General features: G+C 44.7%; 1 protein-coding gene across 1 annotated transcript in view; it reads left to right on the forward strand.

Moving 5' to 3' along the window:
• PLOD3 (procollagen-lysine,2-oxoglutarate 5-dioxygenase 3) overlaps positions 1-21794 on the forward strand; it is a 294630-nt gene that overhangs the window by 121549 nt on the left and 151287 nt on the right. The window contains exon 6 of the mRNA XM_086946045.1: positions 15449-15512. Within this exon, the coding sequence (XP_086802171.1) occupies positions 15449-15512 (64 nt within the window). The remainder of the gene's footprint in view (positions 1-15448; positions 15513-21794) is intronic.

Consider the following 21794-nt stretch of genomic DNA (forward strand, 5'->3'; position numbering starts at 1 on the left):
GCATTAGTTGTGGGCAAAGAATGAGTAAGTGGTGGGCCTCAGGCTGAAATGAAATGCTGGGTTTTGATGGGGGTTCTTTTTTTTAAATCAAGAGCTGAAATCTCCATTGTACTCAACCTGCAAGTCAGAATACAAAGGAGCCAAAACCCAAACTCTTCAGGAGCAGAAACAGCTAGGAGAATTGTGCATTGGTCCCTCTGAAAACCAACAGGAAAATCTATTGCCAGCAGCTCCCAGTCTGCGAACGCTTTCAGCAGGCTTTGGGATACCGAGCCCCGGGCCACGGTTCGGGATGCTTCTTTAAAAAGCATCCCCTAAGAGAACATCATCTTCTCTAACCTAGCACGAGCTTTAGAAAAACACATTTTCTCCCACTCGGAGGCCATCTCGTTAGTCAGATTGTCGCCTGTCATGCTGAACACAGGAGGCTCATAACAGAAAATAAACTGTACACCAGCAGGAACGGAGTTCTATGGCATAGATTGCCCTTCTAGCTACAGGCGGGAAACATGGCAATGGATTCTTTGTATCTGTGATACTTTATGTAGCCTTTTCTTTAATAATAAACATTCAAGTATGTTACCTTCTGGCCCAGATCAGTTGTCCCCTGTACACGTACAAAATAAAACCTTTGGTGTGAAAGTAGGTTCATCTGGCCAATAGAAACATGCCTTCACTGGATCAAATATCACTAGATAAATAGGAAATTGAGTCTGTGTCCTGTGGGTGAATTCATTCTACAATATGACTTTGAATTGGGAATTGGGCTGCGGATCACGTTATCCACTTCATGGCTGTCCATCTTGCAGGAGTGAGGCATGTGATAACTTTGGCAAATATGTTGTAATTTATTCCTGTTCATATATATGTTTGAGCTCACTACTTTCCCTTAGTGGACATTGAACACAGAGGGACTTTCTTAAATCAAACTCTTCTCCTTCATGAACCGTACTGAATGCATGCTTTTAGCCTCATCCGTGGACGCATGTCATAACTTAACTAGGGTGCACCTTTTTTATACACTGGCCCACATGCATGTTCTCTGTTTTGAATCACTGAGTTTTTCAGAAGTGGTGGAGAAGCAAAAAGTACTTGTACCCCTGCCTGGGTAAAGCCATATCTTTCCATTGGAAATGCCGAAGCTGGTCTAGAACAAAATCCTGGAACAAGACGGCTACTAAAAGCATGATCCATAATGAAAATTGGGTTTGCTTAAGTAATCCTTTCACAATCCAGTGTAGAATGTGTGTGCTTTAGTATAAGCTAGCTGGAATACTGCGTTTGGGCATTGAATAAGAACTCCTCTGGCAGAAACAGGCCTAGACATGTAGATTTGAAAAATGACATATTTTACATGTAGCAGTCAGATCCATTTAAAACGCTTTTGTTTCTCTATTTGTTGAGGCGATTAAATGTTAGATACATATTCTTTCCACTGTTGAATCCTGCCCCAACAAGGGATCTTCTTTTTACTAAACCTACTTTCTGTTGTATTAAAGGGGAACGTTTTATTGACTTATTGAGCACTAGCAGCCCGTCCCAACGTTGTCCGGGTATGAATTGCTGCCGGCCAGTAGTATATTGTTTTGTAGGATTTCGTTTTGATAGCATTTCTTATCTGTGACCGGCCTGTGAAACACTCGGATTCACAGTGCAATGCTGAGGCACTTAAGAGTGCGCGTTCAGTAGAGTGTGAACTCGAGTTTCCCTACTTTATTTTTCCTTGCAATATTATATAGCGCAAACTCGACAACATGGCATGAGCACAATTTACATTACAGAAGAACACATTCATTTGTGGTAGGCACGGGGAGACAAAGCGATTTGCCTGGAATCACAGGATGTTGAGCTGATACAGAGATTTGAACGTAGCTCCCCAGCTCGAAAGTTCGCAATTCTAGAACTTGTGGCGGGAGATGTGTCTAAAAGTGTATGTCGGTGCTGGCCATCAATGAGAGAGACCTGTGCATTTTTCAAATGGGTGGTGAAAAAATATGAGTATGTTGCTGGAGATGTGGGCCGCCGTGCCACCAATGTACTTACCGGGGGAGGGTAAACACTCATTATTCCGCAACTTTCTTTCCGCATACCATCACTCCGCCTACTTTCATTACGAAAGTACCATGACTCCGCAATGCCATTATAACGCATGGTATTACATTTTATATGCTTTTACCACGCATACATTTACAAAAAAATTAGTTGTAAATTCATGAATGGTAAAAGCATGTTTTTTTTAAATGTTTGGATAAGGTAAGTATCGGTATAGGGGTATATGTTTTGGGGTACTTAGGTATATGTTTTGGGGTGTTTGGGTATTTTAAGGGTTCAGATATGGTTTTGGGTTATGGGGTACAGGGGTAGTTTTAGGGTTTAGGGATAGGTATGGGTTTTGGGGTACAGGGGTATTTTTAGGGTTAAATCTAAATGTAAATTGATACTTGTATAGCGCACTACTCACTCGCAAGGGTCTCAAGGCGCTTGTACGAATACCGCTGTGGAACCCATCCTGGCTTTCCCCGTGAGGCGTCCACTCCTGGGCACCCCCAAGGTGGAGGCCAGGCATCCTTCGCGTTGTGGGGGCCGTTGTGAAGATTAAGCAAGCTATTGCCCAGAGTTGCAGAGTGGGACTCCATGATTGGAATAGGCACTGAGGCGAGAATTATCAGGTCCGTGGAATTTTGAGCCCAAGACCCGCCGAGGCGGGGAATTGAACCCTGGTCCCGGGCTAGACCTCTGCATCAGGGTCTGCCGCTCTAATCATTGAGCCACACTTCTCAATGGTGCAGGGCTAGGTTTGGGTTTTGGGGTATAGGGGTATTTTTAGGGTTCAGGGGTGGGTTTGGGTTACAGGGGTATTTTAAGGGTTCAGGGCTAGGTTTTGGGGTACAGGGTTATTTTTAGGGTTCAGGGGTAGGTTTGGGTTTTGGGGTACAGGGGTATTTTAAGGGTTCAGGGGTAGGTTTGGGTTTTGGGGTACAGGGGTATTTTAGGGTTCAGGGGTAGGTCTGGGTTTTGGGGTACAGAGGTATTTTTAGGGTTCAGTGCTAGGTTTGGGTTTTGGGGTACAGGGGTATTTTTAGGGTTCTGGGCTAGGTTTGGGGTACAGGGGTATTTTTAGGGTTCAGGGCTAGGTTTGGGTTTTGAGGTACAGAGGTATTTATAGGGTTCAGGGCTAGGTTCGGTTTTGGGGTACAGGGGTATTTTTAGGGTTTAGGGATAGGTTTGGGTTCTGGGGTACAGGGTATATTTATAGGGTTAAGATGGGTTAGTGTTTAAGGGTGTTGGGGTATTTTAAGGAGTAAGGGTGGGTTATGATTATGGGGTGCAGGGGTATTTAAAGGGAGCAGGGTGGGATTAGCACACGATATGAGACATGGCATGAAGGGCGGAACGTACCACACGCCTACAGCACAACCCAGACACGCCCACAAGGGACTACTTTGCTGGCACAGTTCTTTTACCTTTTAAATGTATATGGTGAGCGTCTGTATAGCCTATGTCCTTCTGCTGCAACTGCCCTTTCCAACGCTGTATTGGGTGTTTTGATTGGTGCTGTGGGTCCTGAGATTACCCGCCTCAAAGGTTTGGGCTCTCTCTTTATTATATTAGTATAGTATGGATTAAACACTTGCCGCTTGCGTAGTCCTATGGGTGAAACGCCATCGCAATCCATTCATTTTATTTATAAATTTGCATCTCATAGCAATGGAGAGCAATGAGCTGGAAGTTAACACTTAATTTAAAATCAATTACATGATTATCACTTGACCATTATTCTTATCTTTCCATTCAATTGGTTCTCCTTTCTTACTTACATCTTAGAATTTCAGCCTGTGGACATAGATACAGATGGTTTGTTTTTTACATAAGTTTCATGCAATTATCTAGTGTCGGCAATTCGTCCCTTTCTGCTTGGTCATCCCCTATTTCTGATACAGCTTTCTAACCAGAGATTTGTCACCTTAGAATATTCCCCAGTTGTCAGACTAGATCCAGAAATCTTGAGCAGTACCTCTTTTCGCCAGTAGGTGGTGTTGATTGGCTCAGCATCAACGCAATCCACATTGGAAATGATGGCACAGTGCCCATATAAGCTCCACCCGACATGCTGACATCAGTTCTTTTCTTTCAGCGCCAAAGACATGGATCTGGAGAGCTCCCTTGCTCAGTTTTTTGACCACTTTTTAATCTTCTTCTTTGAACTCTGCCCTCATTGTGCCTGGAGCATGTCTCCCAGCAAACCCATGTGCTTTAAACCATGTGGAGAATGTCATTGACTGTCTATCTCTGACACGCACGTTGATTGCCCATAGTACTTGGGGTCAAGCCACGACCCAAGGCTTCCTCCGACTGCAAGTCCATGAATCGGAAGGCAATTTGTGAATGGGCGATGAAGCTCCTGGCGGCACAACAGAAGACTGCTCCTGCCCCTGTTCCGGTGGGTGATCACAAGGGCGTTCCCGAAGCCTTTCCTGCAGAAGATCATCTTCACAGTCCAAGACCCTTTCCTCCGAGTCTCGTAAGTTCAAGAAGAAGAAGTTGAAGTGTTATTTGGCTTCCCTGTCCAAATGCTGTGCTCCTAGGCCCTGCTCTCACACATAACCTGCACAGCCAGTGCCCAGGCCCTGTCCACGATATCCCAAATTCCTTGGAGCCTAGAGCTGCACGCACCCAACTTAAAGAATCTTAGAACGCCGCACACGCCATCTTTGGGCCACGGACTCACTCTGGCGTACCTTTGGGCCCTGTGGAGCTGAGAGGTGCCCCTGCTGGGCTGCCCCAGCAGGTTTGCCCCCAAAACCAGCCTGGCCCTCCGGGTCCACCCCCATATCAGGACTGACCCGGTCACGGGTGCCTTTTTCCACCCCAGCTTCCTTGATTCTGGCGCTGTCCCCAACGTCACCAGAGCTGTTCTACAAGCCCATCGTCATTCCTGACTCCGAACCAGTGCCATCCAATGTCGAAGCTGGCGCCGTCCAGGCCCTACCTACCCATGGACTTCCCACCCCTAGATCAACCCTTCTGTAGTGTCGTTCTTATCTCCCTAAAAGTTTCTGCACATTAGAATAATATACCATACAGATTTGGCATAGGACTGAGGTCAGTATGCCCCTATCGAGTATATTAAGCTTAATTACTTTGTGCCAGCTAACTCAGAGGCCACTAGAAACTCCTTGTAAACAAGAAGGGAGTCATTTCTGGCAACCACATAAACATGCCAACTTTGTTTCTCTTTAGAATCGGAACACTCTAAGAATCGTGGAAACAACACATAACAGTTTTAGAATAGACTGGCTTTTCAGTAAAAGGATTTATTGAACATTCTTGTTTCTCATGTAAGAGATATGAGCTGTTACAATCGTACGATAGTATGCAAGATATATTATGTACAGCGTAAGCAGTAGAAAGAAATAAGAACGTATTTGGTCTGTTTCCTAATGCCAGGCCGCCAAAATCTCTGCTTTAGTAAAGATACTGTTGCAGAAACACCTGCATGGGCAGAGGCTATCCCTTCATGTGCTGCTAGGATGAGTTCTAATCTACGTTCCATGTTTTGAATGACCCTATCCCCCACTCCAGGGATTCGAGCAAAAGGAATGTTGTTCGCATCAATTACATAAGAGTACTTGAGTGGAAATGTATTTGGTAACGCTGCACTACTGCCTTTGCTTGAAGCATTGACAGCCAACAATATCTCACTGTCTATTCTCGTTTTTGAACAAGTGATTGCAGCTATGGAAGTCTGGTACATGGGGCCACAGGGTTGTTGGTCCTAATACACATTCTTAATTCATGGGGAGACATGAGTGTTTACTTTCCAAACTTCTTATGACACAGATATTGTGTTGAAGTCAAGAGAGCCCTACCTTTATTGAATTGGGTGAAGTGCCTGGTCCCGATAAGTAACTAAGGAAATTCTACAGCAGTGTTTGCTGCATTGTTGTGGTTTTATACTGAAAACACCCAATGCAGTAGTAAGGTCTGGCTTTATACCATGAATCCGGAGGAGAAAATGTATAATCTCCATACACGGAAAAAGTGATACGTCAATCCCACGGAACTACCACCCAGTGTCACTCCTGAACTTTTTGTGGGAAACATTTTGGCAGGTGGGTCTTCTGGCTTAGTGGACTGTAGGGTCCTGTGTTTAACCTCATGGTCACAAGTTCAAATCCAGACGACTCCACTCAGCCTTTCATCCTTCTGAGGTCGATAAAATGAGTACCATTGAGTTGGGTAACAATAAATATATTTTATTCAGCGCCAAGATACCCGTTCTGTTGAATGTGTGCTTTACAAATACACATGTTATGTTATGTTAAACTTATCTTGCAGAGATTTCAGGAGTGGGCTGAGGAATAAAGAGTTCTGACCAATGCTCAGGCAAGTTTCTTAAGAGCATGTGACAGTGGATCAAGCATTTTACTCTCAAGCCATCATTTTGAAATATATGCACCTTAAAAATAAGGCTAATTTTTTGGGCGTTTTTGGATTCAAGAGTATTTTTGATGTGGTGGGCAGACCTTGGCTTATTAACATGAAAATAATGATGTTCGAACCAGATCTGATGGAGCTGGCCCACTTGATACATCTGGGCACCAAGACTTGTTTCCTACATGCTTCGGAAGGAAAACTTATAAAGAGCTTCATAATCATAAAGGGAGTTCACCAAGGATGTACTTGAGCCCCTTATATTTGTAATATTTGTATTACTGATCTCAATATAAACGTTATCGTAAGGGTAGACCCAATTATTGTCCCTGGGCCCTGGGTATATAGCAGTACAATATGGGAGTGGTCCAAGTACAAAATTATTTACCTTGGACACAATATAAAGAAAAATCAAAAACATATCAAGCAAAAGCGATAAATGTAGTACATTGTTATTTAATCACAATGAACATACTATGGAATAAAAAAACTTTCAAATAAATGAGTGTCCCAAGTGGAGAAGAAGGTGTGTAAGAGAAAGGGTGTCAGGTGATAGATGTGCAAGTGAACAGGTATAGGACAAAAGTAAAGTGAAAATCTTGTGATCCTCATCAATGAATGGCTCTACATAACACATGAATCCAAACAATATTATTAGATTACACGGCCATGCTACAAAAATGTCTCAGTCAAGAATCGCTGATGAATGAGCTGGCAAGTTCAGGATATGTCGACGTTTCGACCCCAAAATGCAGTCGTTCTCTGAAAATCTTACAGGGGGTCTTCCTCAGGACAGGGGAAGATGAGGAGGTGGGGGGCACCGTGAAAGATCCTCACAGTGGGGGGATCATGGGATGATGGGCGCATAGGCTCCAAAACAAATGAGAACGGACAGAGCAGCACTCAACAAGCATTTACAATGCAACGGGTTCGCCTATGACAAAGTTAGAGCTATTGGCATTGTAAATGACAAATTGTTTATTTATGTGTTGGTTTTGAAAACAGATAAATAAATGGCATTGTCATTTACAATGTCAATAGCTTAATCTTTCGCAAATGCGAGACCTATTGCATTTGCACCCACACACACACACACAGCCACACGCACACAGAGCCACACACACACACACAGAGCCCCCCACACAGACACACACAGCCCCACACACACACAGCCACACACACAGCCACACACAGCCACAGACACACACATCACACACAGCATCACACACACACAGCCACACACACACACAGTACCACACACACACAGAGCCCCCCACACACACAACACACAGAGCCCCACACACACACACACAGCTCCACACACAATGCAAGCCTAGACAATGGTGCCATATAGCACAGTAGACCAACATCTGCAAATTAGGGCCACATAACAAAAAAAAATGTTGAGCCCCGTTTTAAGGTAATCTGTTGTACTCGGATTTGCAATCTAGCTAGTACACCACTCAGATTCTTAGCGGGCATTTACACACTTCAAACATTGTTATTTTATAAACTGTCAGATTATACATTATGAACTCACCCCACATGCCCGGCTTAATAATATACTGAAAGGCGGTAATGCATACCATAGGAATGTACGTTTTGCTGTCTGGGCAATTAGTCTTTTGTAATGCATGCACCAGTGCCTTGCATTATCTCAGCACAATCTGTGTGGCACAACCCGGGCATTTCATGCGTGTGAAAATAATAAGGAAAATAAAAACATGCCTTTCGTTGTCAAGGCAATGTTCCATGACTAAAACTGGGAGGGAAGGCCAGCGGGTTAATGCACATGCTGCGCGAATGTACCAAAAACTTTCTGGTCTGCGTTGTGTGCTGTGGCACTGTAATAGTAACTTGTTCTAGCAGCAGCGAGTGTTATGTGCGACTATAGTTGCCGTGACAGCGGTTGCAGTGCCCTGCTCTATCCTACACAGCATCGCTGACAGCAGAAGGTGCATGTGCTACAGCCATGCGTGTACAATAGTGAAAGCAGTGCCATGAATGCGTCTCGCATACACACACTGACAGCAGCAGGGTGGATGTGACATGCTCAGCCTTACACTCGCGGACAGAGGCAGCCGGAGTGCGTTGGTCTCATCCGTCCCTGTATATCGCAGCAAGGTTGAACGGATGAGCGTGTGTGCCACGCGCAGTCGTGTAACAGCAGTGACAGCAGCAGAGTCTTTGAACCACGGGCATTGGTACAAACAGCGGCAGCAGGGTGCTTGTCTAGCCCTATACAACATACCAATAGCAGCAAGGTGTGCGTGTCAGCCCACTCCTACCCATCACTTACAACAGCATAGAGCATGCACCAGGTCATATAGCTGGTCAGTCCTTTAAGGAGCACTTGCAGCAGCAGTTTCTAACCCAAAGTAGCTGTATCTTTCATAGTAGGAGCCACGTTGGTGATGTCCCTCTTAGATAGTGGAATTCCCACCTCTAAATGTGGACACTGAAAATGTACCTCCACAGTGGACACAGCAAGGTCATTTAGCTCGCAAAACATTGCCTCCTCAACAGAACATCCATATTCTGCATCAACAGACATATATGATGTTCTCGGGAGTTATCGGAACCTCACAAAACTGGCACAACAATGAATTGAGCAACATCACCTGATCTGTTCCACCCTTGATGTGAAACGTACCATATTTGCTTTTCAATGTTTTCACTTTTTTCTCAACTAAAGTTCTACTAAGAGAAATGATTGATTGTGTTTACAGGATGTGCACTGTTACAGTGTATGCCTTTTTACCAGGACAGTGCAACATACAACAGAACAAATGAGACACACTACTGGCACCTTCACTCACACAACACAGCACCAAAGACATATAGAGTGCTAAGCATTGCCACCTTAACAATATGCTTATGTCCAGGTGTGTTTACTTCGACCTACACCAACAGAATAGACCAAACATTCACGTTGTAACATTATGTGAATAAAAATAGCACCAAAGTGAAACAGATGGCCAGGAATAACCACCTCAACAAAACGTCCATAACAGGCGTGTTTAGTTCAAGCTAAACCAACAGAACACAGCCAAATATACACATCTTTTAACATTGCATGCACAACATAGGATGGAAGGCATGTGGTTGGAAAAACTTTGGCATACCAATGTGTAGACCCCGGCGGCGCAGGGGGATCCGAGGCACCGCTGCGGATGCGTGTCGACCGTGGAGAGCGCCCTGTGCCCGCAGCATGGCCCGGATCCGGGCAGGTGGTCGCCGGCTCCCGCGGAGGCTGACTGGCTGAGGGGCGAAGGAAGGTCAGTGGGGGGGCACCGGTAAGGTGCTGATGAGTGGGGGAGGGGCTCGCCAGCCTGCCAGGGTTGTGCGCTATGGTGCTCAGAACGGGGACTCCCCCTTATCGATTCTGTTTGTGATACGGACGGGTGTCGGCAAACTTCACAGTGGCTGCCGGGGAAGGAAGGTGGCACACGCTGTACCATTGTCTGGTGCTCGAGAAGAGCAATCAGTTCGCAAATGAAAATGGCTGGGATTGCGGCAGCTGCGGGCTGATGTTTGGGCTCGTAGGCTACAGATGCAGAAGGCATAGATGGCGTGCGTGCAGAAATATGTCTGCAGCCCTGCATGTATGTTTGCATGGCTCCCACCGGGCAAGGAGACCGTGTTGGGTGCCTGCCCCTCCAGGCTAGGTGCGTCTTCCGTACTGGTGCGGCCGAGGGCACTCCGTGCTGGGGTTAAGCATCGGCCAATGCTCTGTTGACTGAGCAATATTTTTCGATGGGAATTTCGAGTGGCCTGGGTTGCTATGCATGCACCGCTGATACGAAGAGATCTCATAAGCATTTCTTGCATCCTCTGCAATAGTCCTCTGGCTCTTTTGTTCCGTGATGTGCAAGATTGGAATGTGCGTTGAGCCCACAAACTGCGGAGCTTCGCAGGCAAGCTACTGCCCGGCCGCCATCTTCAGAGAAACGACGAAAACAAACCTTGACGACAAAAAAAAAAAAAATCCGCCCACAGCCGCATGACGTGGGCAAAAGCGAAAAATTCTCAGGAACGCCCACGAATCTGCTCCGGCAATGACGGACAGATTTCTCTTCCAATGGCTAGGCTCCATTTATGGAGCTAGCCAATGGGAGAGAGAGGCGGCCCAAACACACATACTGTTCTAACATAAGATTTCGCCTGCGCGCCAGGCGAAACCTAAAAAGGGCTAGTCACTTGCATGTCCCTTCAATAAGCATCAAGAGTTAGGCCACCATTGTTGCCCATGTCTCGGGTGATTCTACCCCAACGTTTAAAATCTTGAGAAGATATAAAAGGTCATCCGTTTGGGGTTGGGCGGCCAGAGTCTGCCGAAACATGCTCCATCCTGATCTCAATATAAAGGCATGTTCCTAAATTGAGAGGTGATCAGTTGATCCCAATATTACTTAAAGCAGAAAAAAGCAGTTTAATACGCTCGGCTCGTACAGAAAGTGGATTTGAATCGCTTCTGGCAGGGTTTGAAAAGTTCTGTAATGAATTAAAACTTATTAACATTCATTAGTCTCAGATAATTTAAATGGGTTCTAAAGAAAACATTAAAAATCGTTATTTTTCTAATGGAATGATTATGGTTCTACTTGTAGAGTCTATTTATATAGGACTCTGTGCATGTGCCCTAAACAGGTGAAACAATCTAACATTTAACCATAAATTTGGCAGCTGTGCTTTTTCACCTGCCCCGACTATTTATAATTCAGTTCACCGGAAGGGGCCGAACTTCCGAATTGTTTGACCACGGTTGAAAAAAGGTTCTTTAAATCTTTACTGTCACTTACTCCAGCAGGCATTTCCCATTGTGCTCCGCTTAGACCTCTACTTTTTAGGTCTCGCACACCTATCACTGGAGGGAACTTGGGCTCCTCGCTCTGTGAGGCTTATTGTCATCGAGAACAATTCGGAAGGGGACTTAAAGCCCCGCCCATCATTCCCATTGGCTGGTGTCCGCATTTATGCTAAACGCTGGCCTCCGATTCAAAACAAGGCTTTTTTGTTACCGCGCTGTCTCGGAGTCGGACGGCCCATCTTGACTCAATCGTCTACAGGTAGCGTTAAAAGGTCTCCTTTAACTAGAGGGTAAGAACTTTTTTTTTAAATTACAACCGTACACTGCTTAGCAGCGGCGCTGATTTCTACATCGGTGGCCACACACGCACACTGGCCGGAGGTGTGCTCGTTGTCTGGGGTCTGGCAAAGTTGGACCTATGTGTCTGTTTCTTTCTACATGTTGTTTATTTCTTTTATTTTCTTCGAGTCGTGCATGCGTGTGCAACAGACTGGGTTCGGCTGTAGGGCTTCTGATCAGCATCTGAATTTGAGTAATGGAGCTAACGTGGACGTTGCAGCTTACTGTGACCATCACCCTTTAAATGTTATTGCCTTTGCGTCAGAGATCAACACACATTTATTTTTCAAAAACGTTCCCATTTATTATAACTTTCCGTTTAGCACTTCATTCCAGTGTCGTCCTCTGCATTAGAGTGCAAAGTCTGATATTCAAAACCTGGGATCGCGTAGGTGCATGGCAAGTATCCTGCCTGCCTTATAATTAGCAGTGAAGAGCCATTTCTAACCCAAATAGCCTCATGAAAGCACTTAATGAGGACAAATGCACATTGGCGTAGGTCCTTTCCACGCGTGTCTCGAGATGCTATGGCATCATCATTTCTCTGAAGCTTTTTTATTCAGATAATCGTTGAAAGCACAGGTGCTTTTTTTTTTGCTTCACGGATTTAGCAGGATCTCGTATTGTGTGGGATGAATAATCCGAACTGAATGTTGGTACTCCCTCAATGTTTTCTGACGAAGGGGACTAGTGTAGGAACACATGTGGGGTCTAATTTAAAGTGTGTCTGATAAGACTTTTGGCCAAACTAGAACCTAAGAGCTTATTAATTTATTTAATGGGTCGAGATGATCTCTTTTCCTCTTTGATTTTAAATACGTTTTGATCCTTCTACCAAAAAATCTCAAAAGCTTACGAAAATGTGGCAAACCGTCATGAGTAATGCAATGAGTTTCACTGACTGAATTAAAATGTGCCAAACATGACCTGAGAGTCACAATAAAACCAAGCATTTGCAATGCAATAGGTCTCGCAGTTACACAAGTTTGAGCTTTGACATTACAAATAACAATGACTTTTATCTTTGTTTTAGTTTTAAAAACATAAATAAAAGGCATTGTCATTTACAATGCCAATAGCTTAAACTCGCGTAACTGCAAGACCTATTGCATTGCAAATGCTTCTTTGGATATGCCTCCGGACTAACCCCACGTGGCAGTTTTTGGAGGCACTTTGAGATATCTTCTTTGCACCGAGAGCATCATATCGATCCCATGGATAACATCTATAAAATGCCTGATACTACTTAAACTTCCTTGGCATTTGGCTTTCCCCAGACACATTAAAGGCCAGGGACAGCTTTACAGTTAAGACTAGAATATGTAAATCTATTGAGACCTAGAACCTGGAGCCCTTTCTATTCTCGTCCAGAGGCAATATGCATCTCTCCAGTAGAAAAAGCCTTGTCTGGAGTCCAGGGGATGGATTCGGATCTCAGAGGATTGGTTGCTCCGGCACAATGATGACGGATATCCTGTCCGTCGAAATATAATCCCATAGGTTACAATGGGATTTATATTTTGGCGGAAGGGATAACCGGCACCTCATTCAGGCCCCAAGTATCCTTCCACACCGGATAACTTCACGGTAGCCTTAGATTAGGAGTTCTGCCTGTTGGTGACAGATTGTAAAAGGGGTAATGCCACATCTCGATCTAGAGCCTGCCTGTATAAGGTTGATGGGAATTAAACTAGGTTACCATTTGCACTCATCTGTTACACAAGAAAAAAAGGGGAGTTTTGCTATTATAAGGGCTTTTAATGTAAGATCTATGAGGAAGCCTTGTGCGCCTTGTTATTCAACTGATATTTCTTATTGTTTTTTTTTAACAATTTTCACATACAGACTGAAAAGTCAGCAGTTGTAAAATAAAGTTATTCATTTCTAAATTGCAAATTTGATAGGCTTGTACAGAAAGTAGATTTGAATCGCTTCTGGCAGTGTTTGAAAAGTTCTGTACTGAATTCAAACTAGTATTTGTGTTTTAAATGTTCTTTTTGATTGCTTTACGTATGCTGTTATATTGATGCAATGGTTTTATGTCATTATAATCCAAATAAACCCAAAAAGTATATTAGAAATTCTTTATGTTCTGAACTTTAGCCGTAGTCTCCCTTATTGTTCTGTTTATATGCCAGGCCTAGTGCTCTTGTAATGTATGTATTTCTGCTCTGCAGCAGCCTCACATTGAAGCTTTTTTACCGCTGTGTGTAAGGCTCCTTGTATGTTTTAGTTTTTTCTCTTGGTTTTATGAACAAACACGTTTTGCTTCTGTCTCTTGCTTGTGTTTGTTCCTTGTCCTATTGGTAGTAAAAGGCTGCTTCACCCCTTGTGGCGAGGTCCTTGTTATGATATTCAAAATATAAAAATGTGCAGAGTAGGACCTTGTTGATGAGGTTCATGTGTGGTCTCAGCAGGCGGGACATCCACCAAAGCGCTGTATTTTATCAGTGAGAACAAATCTCCTGAGGCGGTCTTGGAAGACAGGACATCCACCAAACTGCTGTGGTCCAGCAGCAAGAATAGATTTTCTGAGGTGGTTTTGGCAGCTAGAATTTCCACCGAAGCACTTTAGTCTAGGAGTAACAAGATTTTCTCTGAGTACTTTCAGCAGCCAGGACATTAACGAAGCACGTTACTCTAGCAGTAAGAAAAGGTTTTCTTGAGCTATATTGGCAGCCAGGACAGCCACTAAAGTGCTTTACTGAATCGATAAGAAGAGATTTTCAGAGCTGGTCCTGGCAACCGGGACATTCACCAAAGCGCTTTACTTTAATGATATCAAGAAGATCTGTCTGAGTGCTTTCAGCAGCCAGGACATCCCCAGACGCGCTTTACTCGAGTGGGAAGAACATGTATTCTTGTGGGTTATTGGGGCCAGGACAGACAGTAAAGTGCTTTACTCCAGCAGTAGGAAGGGATTCTCTGAAGTAATGCTGGTGCCCCTCCCCGCACCTAGGAACAGACAAATAACATGATAATAACCTTCAATTATTATCATTTAATTTCTCCTCTTCACTGCTCCCAAAGCAGTGGGGCGACGCTCCTCCACCGTAGCGGCGGAGCCGCCACTGTCCTTATCACCCTCACTACATTTAACATTAAAGGTAGAAAAAGAATGTAAGCTACGGTTGCCTTTTAAAGGACATGCAAGAGACATTTTAGGACGATAGCTGACTACACCTGCTTGGGATCCTGCATTTTAGGGGACACGAAAATAGTAGCAACATGTTTCCGCTTTTTTTTAGAATGCCCAAAGTCTGGTTTGCTTGGCTTCCTCTTGGGCAGTTCTTTCATATGAATTGCCAGGCCCAGGGCAATCAATGGTCACTCAAAATGTATATGTACAAATGAGGTGAATAATGTTCTACCCTTCTTTGTGCCACGTGCATGCGCCTACTTACATTTTGCGCATGTGTATCTCAACTTCTGCCTAGAATATTTTGATTGGTAATTTATTCTCAAGAGCTGGAAGTGGGAGCGAAATAGGCGTAATAACTAACCACCTTTGACACTCTGCCTACTCTCAGCCACTTCCCTACTCCCGTCCCCCGAATATACCACAGCCACGTTAAACTTCTGGAACTGGGGCTGGTAGGCAAAGTTACCTCTTGATTGCTTGGGTGGCTGTGCACTCCTGTGAGATACTTTCTCTAATGTTTGCTCAGACATTGTAGGGACACTTGCTTCCCATTTGTGGCCCGTGCCTGTGACCGTTTATTGTATATACTTAATAAGGGTGTCTAGTGTACCCCTTTGTACTACACTCGCACATGTAAATAGGCAGTCAGATTTATTGAATGTCTCTTTAGAAGCAGTGTCTCATCTCACCACTGATAACATGTTTCTTTTTCCGTCCTTCAGGAAAAATACAGCATTACTTTGGACCACAGGGCGAGAATCTTTCAGAACTTGAACGGTGCAGTTGGTAAGCTTATGAATGTTTAAAAACAATTCTCCATCTCCTCCCTAATTGAAAACCATTCATACTCAGTAGGAAAAGAACTGCTTATGAAAGAAAAATGTGATCTGAGTTTCCAAAATATATTTTCCCACTGCAGAAATTGCTGGTTGCTTTGTGGTCTTTCCTGTACTTGAAGTTTAGGAGAGTTGCATGGTTGGCTACTAACAACATTGTGGTTGTGCTGTCCCTAGTGTTGCCAGATTATTCGATGTCAACCAGACACCTTGCTTCCAGTCTTTGTGATCCAGTTACCAAATGAATGTTTTTGTCAGTTGTGTTCTTGGCTGGGTTCATTTGAACCAACTGGTCAACACCAGAAATTTCTAATTTGTTAAAGGGAAGCCAGGGTCTTGAAGAGGGTGTCCTGGTGATATGGAATTGTCTTGTATTGCTCTCTATGGCTCTATTGTGCCAAGCCATTCTCCACATTTGTGTTGCTCAAATTGACCTCACTGTACCATTTCACACCCAAAAACTGGCAGGGCAGCACTTCCAGAATAGATGGTGGACCAGACACCAGATTTAATACCGCACGGAGGGGCTTTTTGGAATGGGTCGTAATTGGCAGGAAGATTTTCACTCTACAATTGCTGGGACCTATACAGATTACAAACGAAACCCTTCCTCCTTAAGTGTGGATTATTTAGTACTCTTGGGTTTGTATTTGTTAATTATGAGCAGTGTTGAGATGGGAATGTCCCCTGCATGGTATGTGGGCATGTACCACTGGTCTGAGAGACCCAACTGCATGTGAAACACATCCTGACTATTGGTTGGTCCTGCACACACACTGTGTATACACTGTGGCCTATACCTGTCCAAGGAAATGATAGGAGGAGTGGTGTCCCAAAAAGGAAACAGAGGGTGGACTGGCAGGAAAGCCTCAGAAGTGCAGTGTCCTTTCCTTAATACTATAAACATTGAATTCAGACAGACAGGAATAGGGCCTCAATTAGTAATGAATCCTTAAAGGTTTTCATATTTAAAGCTTTTTTGAATCATTATAATTTAATATATTATCTTGAGTTGGATTAGTCATTAAAATCATGGACTTGAGTTTGTGTGAACAACAAAGAAAAACCCAACATGTGTTTCATGACACAACTCCCTAGGGCTTCGAGAATATTTCAAATTCGGACATCTGTCTCCCTCTGATACTGAATTTCAAGCATTAAAACCGTATAGGGATTACAGTCAAGATCCTGTCCAATAGTTTTTAAGTAGTCAAACAACCAAGCGTAAAGGTATGATAACCCCAGCAAAATGGCATGATCATGTACTGCATCTATTCCGGATTCATCACATAGAGAGGTGGTGGCAGTGTATCAACATTTGTGAATCAGTAATCCTTGCAAGACATTTTTCCTGTGTCCGAGAGAAATGCAGTCTACTGAACATACTTATATAAAGTTCTGCTTAAGTGTGATCTCCAGGGCTTTGTGCTGACATACTTATGTGTTGAGTCTGTGTGTACGTAATGTATATTGTGCTATTACACAACATTGAGACTGTATTGTGTATACACTCAGAGTAAAGGTGCTAAGACCAGTGGGATCCTTTGGGGATGGCACTAGCGATAGCACGGAATAGATAGAGCTTCCCTTGACAGCGGACGTGTATAGCCAGCATTCCTGAGACTGAAGGATGGAGAAAGGGCTACTGTTCAAAATTCAATTCAATCCTTTGAGCAAGGGGCTTCTGATTACATTTTCCTGAGCACTGCCATTTGGTGGATGGATAAGGAGAATTATATGCCAACAGATTCTGTTGAAGGTGAGGAGTATTACCTACCTTTTGTCTTTCCTTGACGGCACCTGGTTGTCATCAGCCTTTCTGAAGTAGCAGAGCCTTCTCACATCATTTAAATAAAAGTCTTTTATTGCCTTTTTTAAACATTTACATTCAATAGAATTACAGAGAACCAAAGTTAACAGGAAAGGGAGTGTCAACACAGAAGTATTAACAGCAATTAGATGTCTGGGCCATCCAATGTAACATTCAGGATGAACCCACAAACGAGGCCGCACTCGCTCCGTGGATTAATGAATGGCTGTTAGTAATGTGGGGTGAGGGTGGCCACCTGTGTCCGAGAGGGGCAAGGCTAGGCACATATTGCACCTGTGCCCCAGATTGCAGTGAGCAGAGTCCAGGAAGTGGTAAGGAGAGAGACTAGTGCTGTCTCTTCCCCAAAACAAAAGTTGTTAAAAAAACGATTTTCCCTTTCTGTGATTACTGTCTTTGCCTGTGGTTGCTACAGTTTAAAATTGTAGTGTTAACCTGCTGTGAGTGCATATTTTATCACCTGCTTTGTGTTTTAAACTTGTAGTTTTCCCTGCCCATGATTGCTTTCATTTAACGTGTTGAATTGTGGAATTTGCAGTCCAAAGTCTGTAGTTTATCCCTCTCATTCCTGTTGACAATTCAGTTTTCCCTCCATATTTCTCCTCTGCTCTGTGCTTAGACCTGTATGTTAAAACAGTGCACTCCCAGCCACCATTTTGTGTTTACAAGCCAGTGAAACCAGCCCCCACTCCCAGCAACAGGGATATTCTAGATCAGAGGGTGCTTCTGTGAGCTGTTTAACCTGTGTTTACTAGGGACTGTGCACTTCGTTTTTAGGCGAGGGAGTAAAGTTTTATTCAAACAGTATTGTTAGATTTCAAGTTAGTGAGGCCTTTACCTGCAGAAGTCCAAAGTGTGGATTGAGCCTGTCTGTCTCCTAGGAGATTCTGAACAGGAGAAACAGCTTCCAACTCCCTGGCCAGCAAACTTTGGCTGAGGTCGCCAGGACCTTATATGGTCTGCTAGTAGTTTGGAACATGTGTACACTGATTGGTGGTTGTATCTGGTGTTTCTATTGGATTAGGGTTAGTGTCCTCATTGGTTGGGTATTTGAGGGTTCTGATTGGTTTTTGGGTGTGTGATTCAAATCAATGTAGGGTTGGGACTAGGGCTATGGTTAGGATTTCTATTGGAAGTAGGGACTAGGGCTTCTTCTACCATTGGTTGCTTGAACTTGGGTTGGGACTACTGGTAGGGCTAGGCTCTCTATTGGACGTAGAGATCAGGGTTTTTGAAATGATTGGGCGCCTGGACTAGGGCTAAGATTGGCTCTAAGGTCCTGGTCTAGGGCTAGTGTTGTGATTGGATAGTGTTGGGGCTAGGGTTCCCTTTGGCTGAATGGGTCACCTGAGTCCTAGGGCTATAAAAGGCCAGGGTTAGGGGGTCGCAGCCCAAGCATCGATACTAAGGACGGAGAGGACAAGGGCTGCTGGCTGTTTGAGACTGACCAGGGCCAGGGCCAGAAATGTTGCCCATTTTCCCATTTAGCAATACACAGCCCACACCATCCACATCCACAAACTTAAGGTACTTATGGATCTATATATTTATCACTTTCTTCTAATTTAGCATTTCCAATGCACTACCCTATTTCTCAACCTATACATCTATCAATATATCCTCTACATCCACTCTCATTTATCCCAAACCCCATGCCACTACTATGATCCCCAAAATAACCCTTTCTTGACTCTCTCCTACTCTACCCCTCCTTGTATCATCTGACACCTCTTTCTATTATACCTATCCCCCAAAACTCATCTTTCTAAACTCTTCTCTGACTCCTTTCCTTCAAAACTCCTTTTTACTAATCCAAAAGCCTCCTCCTACTGCTAAGACCTAAAAAAAATCCTTTACTCTTTTATCCCTCCACTATCCTTTTCAATCAAAATGAACAGACTAACATGTTCACTTCTCAAATTCCATATTCAACTATACTAATTCACCACTAATCCTTTATGGGTTCCGGAGTGGCGTGCTTCAACAGCCCATCAGGGATAACAAGTGCTATATGAATGCAAACCTTTCTTTACCTTTTATCCCTCCGCTATCCTTCTCACTCCAAATAACTGACTAATATCCACCACTGAGATTACTTTCATATTTCACCATATTAATTCACCACTAATCCTTTATGGGCTTCCGGAGTAGCGTGCTTCAACACCCCATCAGGGGTAACAAGCGCTATATAAAAACAAACCTTTTTTCCTCCTCTATCCTTCTGCTATCATTCCAAATCTAAATAACTGACTAACCTATCCACCACTTAAAATGTACTTGCATGTTTCACTATACTAATTCAACACTAATCCTCTATGGGTCCCGGAGTAGCGTGATACTCGCCGAAAAAGCGCTTGACGCCTCGTCAGGGGTAGTTAGGACTATATAAATGCAATTACAATACAATACAATATATAGCATACTGTTTTATATGGACACACGGGTAGGTGATGGTGAGGCAGTGGGTTGAGGGGCCCTCCATGGGGTCGTCCGTGTTTAGCAGAGCAGCTTCGAGTTCGATCAGCAGGTTATTCCAGTTGGCCGAGGTGGGGTATTTATGTATACCCCTTCCCTCCTCTCTGTGCACAGCTAAATTCTCGGCTCGGGTTCCCATAAAGTATCCCCATTTAGAAATCATAGTGGAAACCGGTGACTTCCATCCGCAAGTGATCAGGCACCTAGCAAGCAGAAGACCTAAATTAATAAAACGAGAAGTCAACCTATTTTTCTTGGTTTGACGGAACATGCCCAAGAGGCATATCTCCCACATATGCAAACAAGTGTGCCCTGTGCATCTTACCAGGCAAGCAGTGACACCTGACAGGACCGGTGAAAGTATGGGCACACTTAAAACATGTATAAGAAGTCTGCATCAGGTAAATAGCGGGACAGGCTGTGTCTGTACGGTGAAAATAGTGGTTTATCTTGTGAGGAGTGAGGTAGGCCCTGTGTGTTCTCACTTCATTGTGCCAATGTTTTGGATACTTCTGCTTGAAGCCATAATCATCACTGTGTATTCTGAGAGCTATCGGCATGCCCAAAAGCTGTTCAACATTTACATTGCACCTCTCGCCCAAGTCCCCCGACAGCACAACCTCAACATCATCTCCTACGTCGACAACACTCAGCTGATCATCTCCCTCACCAAAGACCCTCAAACCGCTGAAACCAACCTCCACGAAGGACTGAAGGCTGTCGCTGAATGGATGAGGAACAGCAGCCTGAAGCTGAACCCGGACAAGATGGAGGTCCTCATCCTCGGCTCCACCCCTTCAGCCTGGGACGCCTCCTGGTGGCCGACTTCACTGGGAACAGCCCGACACCCACTGACCACGCACGCAACCTGAGGGTTATCCTCGACTCCACCCTCTTCATGACTAAACAGGTCAACGCAGTCTCCTCATCCTGCTTCAACACCCTACAAATGCTCCGCAGGATCTTCAATTGGATCCCCACCGAAACGAGAAGAACAGTCACCCAGGCCCTCCACCAGGCTGGACTACGGAAACGTCCTCTACGCAGAATCATCAACCAAGCTCCTGAGACGGCTACAACGCATCTAGAACGCCTATGCACAGCTGATCCTCGACATCCCCCGCCGCAGCCCCATCACACCCCACCTGAGAGACCTACACTGGCTCCCCGTCAACAAGAGGATAACGTTCAAGCTCCTCATCCACGCACACAAGGCCCTCCACAATGCCGGCCCAGCGTACCTCAACAGCCGACTGAGGTTCTACGCCCCTATCCGCAAGCTTCGCTCCGCCGGCCTCCCCCTCGTCACAGTGCCCCCGCATACGAAGAACGACCGCCAGCCGCAGATCCTTCTCCCACCTCGCCGCCAAGACCTGGAACACCCTCCCCACCAACCTACGGCAGACCCAAGCCCTACTGGGTTTCAGAAGACTCCTCAAGACCTGGCTCTTCAATCAGTAGCAGCACCCCTCCCTCAACCCTTCGCCTTGAGACGCTCATGGGTATGTAGCGTGCTTAACAAATGTCCTGAGTGATTGATTGATAGTCTGCACTACTGATGAAACGGCATTCGAAAGAGAACCATTCGAAATAAGTTTCAGGTTTCTAGACAGTGACTTCGACTTTGAGGATATACAAGTAGGACTCAAATCACATATTTTGGTTTCAATTGAACGTTTTTCTTGATCAAGGAAGGGAGTGCTACGTAGAGCACTTGAAGAGCTGCTGCCTAACCAGGGCTAACGTTGCTTGATAAGCAGTTTCCCAGAGATGAGGGGACCTAACCTGAAATCTGCTTCTTGCTGGAGAAGATGAAGGTCAGTCTAACAATAGGAAGCCTGCCTGTCCAGAGAAGGAAGGAGGGTGCCTGATCCTGTAGGAGGAGCGACTGTCGAGGAGGAGAAGCCAGCTGTGCTCCTGTTGTGAGGA

The sequence above is a fragment of the Lissotriton vulgaris genome, chromosome 12 (genome assembly GCF_964263255.1).
Source record: "Lissotriton vulgaris chromosome 12, aLisVul1.2, whole genome shotgun sequence".
NCBI lineage: Eukaryota > Metazoa > Chordata > Amphibia > Caudata > Salamandridae > Lissotriton > Lissotriton vulgaris.